We start from the raw sequence: 11,071 nt of genomic DNA, 5'->3' as shown, positions 1-11,071 counted from the left end.
GTTCAAGATAAAATCCTTAAAATGTTTTGATCAAATAAAATAAATCTCGTCGCATTCCAGGTTATCATAATTTATATATACTAGTATTTTAACATGTGTAATGCACAAGCTAAATATTTATTACATGTACTAAATTTTATAATAAATAAAATATTATGTTTGAGTACATATATAATATTAAAATTTGTATATATAGATATTTTTAAATACATAAATTATATTTGAGATTTATGATAAATAACTTATATTATAGTACAATATTATTTTTTACCTATTGATAGTTTATTTTAAATATATTAAAATTAATTCATAAATAAATTAGGATAAATAAAAATTAAATTAGATAAAAAATTAAAAAATTCTTAAAAGTCCTCTTATTAAAGAAAAATCTTTAAAAATGATTTAAATATTCGTATTTAATATATAAGAGTTGATTAAAATTTATAATATATATATATATATATATATATATATATATATATATATATATACCATGTTTGAATATATAGATTATATTTAAAATTAGTATACATAAATATTTTTAAATATTTAAATAATATTTTAGATTTATGATAAATAATTTATATTCCAACAAATAACATTTTTATTTATTGATAATTTATTTTAAATATTAATATTTAATTTATAAATAATTATAATAAATAAATATTGAATTAAATAAGATTATAAAAAGTTAAAAAAATCTCTATAAACTCTTTCGTTGAAGAATTACCCCTAAAAACATTCTTATGTAAGATAAATGTCTGTGTTTAATTTATAAAGGTTAATATATAATACCTATTGGAAGATACTGCAAGAAAAAAAGGCTTTAAATGCTTATTTTTTAATATAAGCATTTCAATATCCTTTGAGCTCTTAAATTAACATCATACATGTTAAAGGTCATAGTATATACTCTACTCACTTTTGATTGATGTAGTGTACATAAGTAATTCTACATGAAGTCTATATTGGATTGAGTAAATTATTCTGTTCATCTCAGTTATTGTCAATGGATTGTAATTGACATGTGCTAAAAACTAGATCCAAGTTACTCCCCAAAAATGAAAATTCATATGGAGTTGGAACTCAACATGAGCCCTTCATGTCGAAATTTTACATACTTTAAGTCCTAGCAATTCCAACTAAATCCATTCAAATCAAACTGTTGGCAGTGAGAAGAAGCATCATTATCATCATGTGAATTCAAGTCCAGTTTCACTTCAAAGTTGGCAAGTCTATAATCTTGAGAAATCTTCTCATGGTTTAGTTTAATTGGCATTCTCCCAGTTTCAGTGTTCTCTCTTCCCTTCCAGTTTTCTTCCTTTGAAAGAATTGATCTCCCAATTTTTTCTTCTTCATGAACTCCTACGTTCATGGATAAGAGGTTTGAGGACCTTTCTGGTAAGAAATTTCCCTTCACTACTTTATCATCTCTTGATGAGGAAAGAAACATCATATTCTTCTTCACTTCTTCACTCAGTGTGAGATCAGACTTTAAGTGCATAGGCTCTTCCACACACTCTTTTGAAACTACAAATGGAGGGCCATTATTATAGGCTCTCAAATTCAGGCCAATGTTGTGTGTTTCTCTATCTCTTTGAGATTCCTCATCATAGGTTAAGAAACTACCAATTGAACAATCAGTGACTTGGCCTTCTTGTGATTGCTGAGGCCACAGAGCCTGCAGTTCTTTCAGTTCTGAATATTTAGAGTCAAGGCATTGAGAGGACACTCTGGATGCAAGTTCGGATAGTTGAACCTTGGCAGCTTCAACCCCCTCAGCACCTAGATTTTGTCTCCCTAGTGTCTCTTGTGCTTTTTCCAACACTGCCTGGAGGTACTTCCCCTGTGCCTCTATCCTTAATTGTAAGTGTCGCTGTACCTGCTTAAAAAATGAAGAAAAAGAATCAGAAGTTCAGAAGAATCAGAACAGAAAGAACTATGAACCTGTTTAGATACAAGTTAAAAGTATTATTAAGAGTTTCACCACTGAAACTCTTAATAATACTTTTAAGAGCTTCAATGTGTACCGAAAGCAAACTTTTGGAATCGATGTTCTACAACTTCTGAAAACAATGTTGTGAAAAATATTTGAGCTTATATGAGACCGATAATAGCAACAAAAAGCAAACAATGAGTTTTACATATAAAACTGTTTATCAAGCTAAACAGTTTTTTGATAAAATTATCGTTATCATTCTAAAGTATAAATTCATTGATATAGTTGGAGATCTCACATCGATCACTGATATGATCATAACAGTGTATATAAGTGGGAAGTCCTCACCTTATAAGTCAATTTTGTAAGATTAAGTTAAGTTTACACTCACTTTCTTAATATGGTATTAAGGTTTATCCTAGTAATTATTGATTGTTGTTAGACATTATCAGATCATTCACTACTGGACTGTTATTGGATTACCATAGATATCAGTCTTGTAAATTTCACGTCTGACTATAATAATATATATAAGTGAGGAATAATTCTTACCTTACAAATTAATTTTGTAAAATTGAATTAGGCTTATACTCACTTTTTTAAGTGATAAGTGGGGAGATTCATGAATTCCCATCTTCACTATGTTTGTATGTTAGAATAATTTATAATTTTACTTCTGCATAAAATTTTACATTCAATGCAGAAGTGGCCATTTCAAATGCTTGGTGCTTTATTATTACTGTATTATACATTCAGGTTAAAAGTTCAAAGAAATCCTATACCTCAAGCTGCTCATGTAGTCTTCTCTGTACTTCAATTTGCATATGTAACGCCTCATTTATTTCTGAATTTCTGGGTTGAGGGTGATACTTGTTAGTGTTGCCTCCCATTACAGAGAATTAATTTTGAACAATGAAAACTGGATGACAGAACAAAATGATGGCAACTGGAAAGGGTTCTTACTTGTTTGTCTGGAGGCCTATGTTTAAATGTTTCATTTGAATTCCACTTGCTTCTGACATTCTGCCTGTTGCTTCTGTGGTTGATACTGGTAAGAGAAATTCATTTTCAAAAATTAATGCTTTGTAAAAGATAGGTCCTGCTTAGTTCATATTCTGCTTATGAAATACACGTAAAGAAAATTAAAAAAGAAAATGTTCCCTCACCAATTTTATTGTTGCCAGTATTGGTTTGTCCATGCATATTTTTACTAATCCTGTATTTCTGCTATCAAAGATAAATTAATAACTAATCACATAAAATATATATGCAAAAATAAGACAATACAAATCATTTCAACAGTCTTTGCCCTATGAATGCCAGTGACTAGATTTAGGTTTTGATTCCATTGAAATTTACTTCTGTTACAAAAGCTAATTAGTTTACCAGTTACAACAGAATAGTGAGCAGGTTCTATTTTATAATTAACTGATTCTTTGGCTAAGTTTCAAAAGATTGATTTTGTTTTCATGTCTTGAAAGGAACATAAAAAATCCAAATCAAGTAACCAACTATTTACAAGTAAACATGTGTCATGGTGTTCACCTTCACTACTTGAATTGCAATCTCTACATAACATTATCATAATTAAACTGGAAATTTAAATAAATAATATGGCCAAAATTAAATACATCTTATATTAATTATATTGGTCATTCATTGAAATAACATGTTACCTGTAGATGACTCTTTAAATGGTAGAGAGTAAGTCCAGGAATCCCCATCTGTTTCAATACTGTTTTTGGTGTAGCTTCTGCATAGAAAGAATAAGTTAGCTTCAAAATAACCATTTTCTGATTCACAATTTTTCTATTGTGTGCATAGACTCACTGTCTGCTCCTCCAAGTTGATTGACTGCTTCTATGAACCGTTCATGAAGATCTGGTGTCCATTTTAGTCTAGGCTTAGCATCAGTTGAAAGAACAAGTCCTGAATCACCAGTTCCATTGCCTCCTTGCATCATCATATGCCTCTCAGTAGGGTTGTGCATCCTTAAAGCATGCATGTTCTTAGCTTGTTGCTGCTGCGGATAGTACATTATCTTTCAAGGAAAAAAACATGATTTCATTATTCTATATAAATGCACAAGATAATATTAAAAGGGCAACCTAGTGCACAAGTCTTGAACCTGTGACCTTAACAAAGCAACAACCTTACTGTTGTGCCGAGGCTCGCCCTCAAGATATTGTTATATTGAAAATCATTTGTTTACCTGTTTTGTACTACACCTTCTGAATCCAAGCAGCTAAACTGAAATTTGGTTGTCCTGTATTCTTGAAGAGCACTTCTTTGGTGTTTCAACTCAAATATGTGAAAGTTTCTACAACTGCTCTTGCATGTCTTCTTTTTTTTCCTTGAAAAGATCTTCACAAGCCTTGGTTGTACTCAAAGATGTCCTTATAAAGAAAATGCCCCAAGGAAAGTGGCCTTGTGAGGCATAGAATCTTGGACGGAAGCAACTCAGAATTGAACTTGATCCAATATATTTCAGAGCTACTTAAAAAAGAGATGTCATTCTTCCTACTTTCTCCATTGTGGGCACTCTTCACTCCCACTTTTGATTTGGAGAAAGCACTTGTCCATTGGAATTGTGTGCATTATACTTTCTGAGACACCTCACCTCACACGTTGCATTTGGTACCAAAATTGACCCATCAATTTATATCAGAGTGCACCTGCATTTGTTTTGTCCCACTGGCAACGCAGGAATCTTATTCCAAAAGTCTAGAGAAGAATTCTGTGACTAGAATTATAGAATCAACTTTTCTTTTTTTTCCTTGAAAGCATCAGAAACCACACTTCTCCCTCTATGTTTTTCAAGAAATATTCTTGGCTTAGAACCCCTTAGTCCTTTTCACTAGCATTGGTATTTGAGACAATTTACAGGTAGATGATTTCACCTAGTAATATCATCAATAATGCCAATGAGGATTGGCTGAATGTAATATACACTGAAGGGTGTAGCAGAGGAAATCAAATTACTCGTGACTTCTTTAATATAAAATAATTCATCAATAAAAATAACTAACAACTAATAGAGATAATGTTATCCTTTTAAAAGGAAGAGTTTAATTTGTATGCAATACCAATGTAAAATTTACACTGTTATCAGAAATCATTATATGAATAACTTTCAAGATGGTAATTACAAAAGTTAACAAAATAGTCATTCATGTCAATTTGTGATAAAATGATGGTGAAAAAAATATAATTTCGCTTTTCAAATAGAGGATAGCAAAGTAGGCACAAATCTTTTTGAATAAACTAGAGAGGCATTAGAATGTAAAATTAGTTATACTTGGAAAATGTAGAAAACAATAATCTTGTAATTAGAAAGCCTATGAATAGATATGCTGCAGATACATTCAAGAAAAAGAATAATAATGGAAATATGCTGTTCTTCAAGTCCTTTGAATTTTTTTGAAAGTAAGGAATAGAATAAGAACACATTCTGTTTTGTCTTGTCTGATAAGTTTGGTGCTTATGTGACCAATAGAGAATAAAACTTGAAAAAAAAAGGATGTAGAAGTATTCATGCTGCCGGCTTTGCCTTGACGAATCCTAAGTTGCTGGGACCATATGACAAGACAAAAAACTAGTGACTAGTGAGTGTACTTTGGTTCCTTTATACTTGCATTTGAGTTAGGACATTTGTAGCCTGTGGAGTGGAACACTTGTCCTTGAGTGGTTGGAGTTGCATATTCTCTTATGATTCCATGCACACACCTCACTGTTTAATATGGCCTTTAAACTCCCTTGGACTAATAAACCTACATCATGTGCCCGTCCTCACATTGTGCAAGTATCAAGTGATACGATATATAAGGCTCTTTATATAAGTATTTCAAAATTTAAATATTATATAAAAAGTTAATAATGTAATTTTAATAAAAAATAATACATGTTTTTACACAATATGAACAAGACTTAATAAAGCTTTAACAAAATGTATTACATTTTTTTTCCTTCAATAAAATCTTATGTTATCATTTATTATCAACAAAATATTTTCTCTAAAATGGTCGTGTAGTAGTAAGAAATCTTTATTATAATAAAAGGAAGGAAGTCTGTGATTCTTTTTTCCCGCTCAAAATAAGGGTACTTATGTAATTTTATCTTATCATAATTATTCTGAATTTTATTTTTTTATTTTAATAAATTCTGAACATAAGAAAAACCCTTCCTCTTTCCCTTTACTTTATACAAAAGAAAACCCTCCCTCTTCCTCTCTGCTTTATACGTTTCCGATCAAATTGCTTGCATTTTGTCTTCCACTCAGAGAAGCAATTAAGAATATCTATTTCCTATGTATTGGTTGCAGCTCTTCAATGCCAATTAATCTCAACTATCCTCTAATTTTTAAAGTATTTTTATTTTCAAAACTTCATTCTGATTGTCCAGTTCCATCATACTCCCTATTTCTAAAAATACTCTCTATATATACATTGTCCACTTTCTGATTTGGGTACTTTTGTACTTCTAATATGAGGATTCACACTTTCTCTATCAATCATAGGAAAACCATTTTTAGGTAAGTTTGTATGAAGTTTTAATTTTAAAGGTTGGTTGTTTCAATGTTGATGTATAGTGAACATATTATTAAAAGTTTTATCCTTTTTTACTTTCATCTTTTTTTTAAAGGACGTGGCTCAGAGGTTTACATTATTAAAGGACATTGCAACGGGGAGAATAGATTGGAAGATAAGCGTTCGTATAATAAGATTGTGGAGGCTGTTAGAGTTTAAGAATCCATTGCAAACAAATTTCTTGGAAATGATTTTGGTGGATGAAGAGTTTTTTTTCTCCATGAATTATAACAGTTATAAATTTCATTATTAGATAGTGTAGTTTTTATTTTTGCTTCTGTTTGAAATTTTCATCTTCACCAAAAAAAATATAATTAGTAAATATATTGTTTTCAGAATTAATTACAATGAGTCAATGATCTTAGTAAGGACATTGATAAATTTTTCTACACGTATGTTATTTTTTAGAAACTAATGTATTTTTCCCTTTATTTTTTTAATTATTTTTACCTATTATAATTATAATTCAAATAATAACCTTATTTTAAAACAAATGAAATTAGTCTCATTCAAATCTTTCAATTTTTTCTTTTTAACCAAATCCTACAACTCAATATCTTTTTTATAAAAAACTTACCGTCACTTTTGTATGTACAAATCATTTTGTTTAAGGCTAATTACTACAGTAGTCATGTTGTATTCTTTCATTTTTAATTGATGAATTTCTATGTATTGTGTCTGGATTTTTTCAATTTGACCTTTCTATTTTGCTGTCAACTCATTACATGTCCTTCACTTCAATTTTTTTCTTATTCGATTCAATTTTTCCAGAGTTTAAGAATCCATTGTAAACAAATTTCTTAGAGATGATTTTGGTAGATGAAGAGTTTTTTTTAGGTTGTTATGTTAGAAGCTATTCATTTTTTATATGTCATAGGTAGTTCAAAGTTATTTATATGACAGATGATAGACACTTTATACTTTAAAAGAGGTATGTGTTGTGTTATTTATTTAAATTATTTTATTAAAATACATTATTATAATATTATTGTCCTCTCTTTATTTTTTATTTCTTCTTTTCTGAATATTCTTCTCTCAATGTTATTCTTTTTTTTTTCTCTCTTTGAACTCAAATAATTCAATTGATGGATTTATCTACTGTATCGTATATATTGTGAGTGATTATTGGTTTCTAAAATTTAATCACCATCTAAGCTAAACATGTTATGCCTCATACATATACTGAATTTTTTTTTGAAAAATTCTACTGTATATATATTTCTTCCTCTGTGACTATTCTTCTCTCAATATGACATTTTTTTTCTCTTTCAATTCTAAAGATTCCATTGTCTCATTTTTTTTTGAAAAATTCTACTGTATACATATTTCTTCCTCTGTGACTATTCTTCTCTCAATATGACATTTTTTTTTCTCTTTCAATTCTAAAGATTCCATTGTATCATTTATTTACTGCCAAACATATACCGTGCAGGTGATTTTTAAATTATCTAACCTTTTATTTACTTGCCAAATTATAGTTTTCTAAATGTTTATGATTTTGATTCATATTAAAAAGACAAAGGGTTGTTGTATAACTCTTTATGATTATTTGTAAGGTTTTAATTGTTAATTTAAAAAGGAAAAAAGGAAACTTAATAGGTGGGCATTTGACTTCTGTTAGTACACTACATACCCCGTGGTAATATTGTCCTTTTAGATTTGGCTCCCAAACGAGAGTCATTTAAGAAAATAAATAAATAATTTTATTTATTGACAGGTTGAACTTCTTAAATTTGCTTTCAATGCTAAACATTATAAATTGTTTATAATAGATATTTAACATTTTCTTCAGTTTCTTCAGATTTTGAGTATTCAGAAACAAGCAGTGTTATGGATGATAATGTTGGAAAAAGCGAAATAACTCAAAATCATCCGATGAAGATGTTCAATATTGTAATCGCAGTAAATGTGTCAAAGTGTGTCATTCAAATGTCACCAATGGTGAGTGATAGTATGTCCTAATGTTACATATTAACAATAAGAAATATTTTTCTGTCAAAGTATTTAATTATATAAAGCACTTTAAAATGTAATTAATATATGAATGTACATTTTACAATTGCAGGAAATACTATTCCAAGTGATCATTCCCGTGAGCATTATCTAAATGATTTTATTGGAGGAAGTGCATCTAATAAAATAGAATTATGTAGTATTCCATTGTCGGATATTACTAATGGTAAAATTAAATTTTGTAAAAGATGTTTCATTCTATTTATATATATGTTTAAAAATTAATGATTATTCATATTTTGTTATCATTATTACTTGGTGCCAACAGTCAAAATGTTTCTCCCTCTTTTGCTATAAATAAACTATTATTTGGTAAAGTTGCACCTATGCAACGTCGATGTAATATGTCTCAATCTTCTGATGTAACAATTGCCAGGTTAACAGGTTAGTACTAAACAAATTTTTTTTGATCTATTATTTATTTCTCAAAATTATTTATGGAGAAACTTATTTACAAGGTTAGTTTTTTTTTCAGTTAATGATAGCACACATAATGTACATTGATCTAACACTGTCTTAAATAGAGTTGTTAGAAGAGATGTATGTATGAAAAAACAATTTACAATCTTCATTGTCGAATGTCACAAATGATAATTTATGGAGTCTTATTTCTTTTAATATAACTATATTATTTAATTTTATAATGTTTATATTTACCATTTCTTATTTGATTATCCTTTTAGGTTGTGATTTTATAGTTAAGATATTATCTAGCCAAAGAGAAAACTACACATCAAATCAAAACAATGAATTTGATGACAAGTTGTTCAAAAAATGTGAATCAAATCATAATAACCATGCACAAGGAAAGAACCACAAAAATTAATATGGAACAATGATAGATTAATAAGAACTTCATAGCAAAATGTACTCATTGATGGTATACATGAAGATGCATCCACTACCGATTTTATGTCTTCAATATTGTATTTTATTTTAAGTTTCATATTTTAACTATTAATCGATTACATGAAGGCTTATTATTTTCTTATAATAATAATAAATAATTTATTGCGATATTGGTAATCCTACTTGTGAATGCCAAGAATGTGGAGTAATGATGTGGTATTCTGAGAGAATGCAAAAAGGTTACAATCTAGAAAACTCTAGATTCTCTTTGTGTTGCATGCAAGGTAAAATAAAGCTTCCTGATTTGTTGCCTGCACCTCAATCCTTGATGGATCTTTACTTCAAGAATGACATAAAGAGTAAGCTATTCTTGGAGAATATTAGATCATTATGATGTTTTCATTCACCTCTATGGGGGGTAAGATAGATGGATCGTTAAATAATGAATCAGGTCCTCCAATTTTTGTCATGAGCGGTGAGAATTATCATAGAATTGGTAGTTTGCTTCCTAATCCATGAGAGCAACCCAAGTTTTCTCAATTGTACATATATGACACGGAAAATGAAGTTGTTAACAAGATTTCTATTGTCAGGTAATTATTGATACATTTGGATATATTATTTATTTCTTTTCTGAAATTTCTATATTCAATTTATGTGTTGAGTCCTTATCTTAAATGGTTTTTTATGATGAAGAAATCAACATTGAATTTCTTGAAGATTTGCTTATAAAAAATACAGGTGACCCTCTTTCATCAATTGTTGATAGCACTTATTCATCATTGTTGGGAAACATGACTGACCACACGTTTTTTCAACATAGAGCCATATTAGCACCAACAAATGAAATTGTTAACCAATTAAATGATTACATACTATTATTGATTCTTGGAGAATTAAAGTCATATTTGAGTTTAGATAGTACATGTTCTACCGAAGGGCAATTAGGTACACCTAATGATGTTCATACCCCTGAATTCCTTAATACTATCACTGCTTCCAGACTTCCAAATCGTGAGGTATATAAAATTGAAAGTCGGTGTTCTGATAATATTGTTGAGAAATATAGATCAATCTTTTGGGTTGTGTAATGGAACTAGACTTATCATAACTCAGTTGGGTAAATATATGTTGGAGGCAAAAGTGATATCAGACAACAATATTGGACAAAAGGTTTTTATTCCTCGATTGTCCTTAATTCTATCAAATAAGAGAATTCTTTTCAAATTTCAACGTAGAAAATTTCCAATAAATGTCTCATTTGCCATGACAATAAATAAAAGTCAAGGATAATCATTGAAGCATTATGTCATCTATCTTCCACAACCTGTTTTCTCATATGGCCAATTATATGTCGCAATATCTCGAGTCACATCTCGCAATGGTCTAAAAATTCTTATTTGTGATAATGAGATAAATGGTTCAACATAGACTACTAATGTAGTTTATAAAGAAGTCTTTTAGACTCTGACATAGGTAACTTGCATTTTTTTTTATAATATTATAAAAGGAAAACATGTATATTTTAGTTCTAATTTTACCAATTTTTCAGGCATTTCACCAAGTTTATTTTTCATGATGGATATGTTCAGGAGTCATTTGATAATTAATGTATAAGGTAAAAAATTTAATTTTGTTTTTTTTTTCTATTTGAATTACTACATCTTTATAGAATTTTAAT

At 29.0% G+C, this 11,071-nt stretch overlaps 1 protein-coding gene and 1 pseudogene across 2 annotated transcripts; one reads left to right on the top strand and one right to left on the bottom strand.

Moving 5' to 3' along the window:
* Nucleotides 1-812: 812 nt before the first annotated feature.
* Nucleotides 813-4,570, bottom strand: LOC109790985 (myb-related protein 2). Of its 2 annotated transcripts, none has more exons than XM_020350234.3 (7): nucleotides 4,155-4,570; nucleotides 3,773-3,983; nucleotides 3,619-3,695; nucleotides 3,109-3,166; nucleotides 2,906-2,990; nucleotides 2,725-2,794; nucleotides 813-1,888 (listed from the first exon to the last, which is right to left on the bottom strand). In XM_020350234.3, the coding sequence occupies exons 2-7, from the start codon at nucleotides 3,978-3,980 to the stop codon at nucleotides 1,133-1,135; spliced, it is 1,254 nt and encodes a 417-aa protein (XP_020205823.1). In that variant the 5' UTR covers nucleotides 3,981-3,983; nucleotides 4,155-4,570; the 3' UTR covers nucleotides 813-1,132. The 2 variants fall into 2 exon arrangements, with proteins under 2 accessions (XP_020205823.1, XP_020205824.1); XM_020350235.3 differs by having other exon boundaries at nucleotides 813-1,885.
* Nucleotides 4,571-9,628: 5,058 nt separating this feature from the next.
* Nucleotides 9,629-10,854, top strand: LOC145953928 (uncharacterized; annotated as a pseudogene).
* The last annotated feature ends 217 nt before the right edge of the window (nucleotides 10,855-11,071 follow it).

The sequence above is a fragment of the Cajanus cajan genome, chromosome 1, assembly GCF_000230855.2.
Source record: "Cajanus cajan strain Asha chromosome 1, NIPB_CcT2T_4, whole genome shotgun sequence".
Classification (NCBI taxonomy): Eukaryota; Viridiplantae; Streptophyta; class Magnoliopsida; order Fabales; family Fabaceae; genus Cajanus; species Cajanus cajan.
Note: the sequence above shows the minus strand (reverse complement) of the source record. Positions and strands in the feature narration are given on the sequence as shown.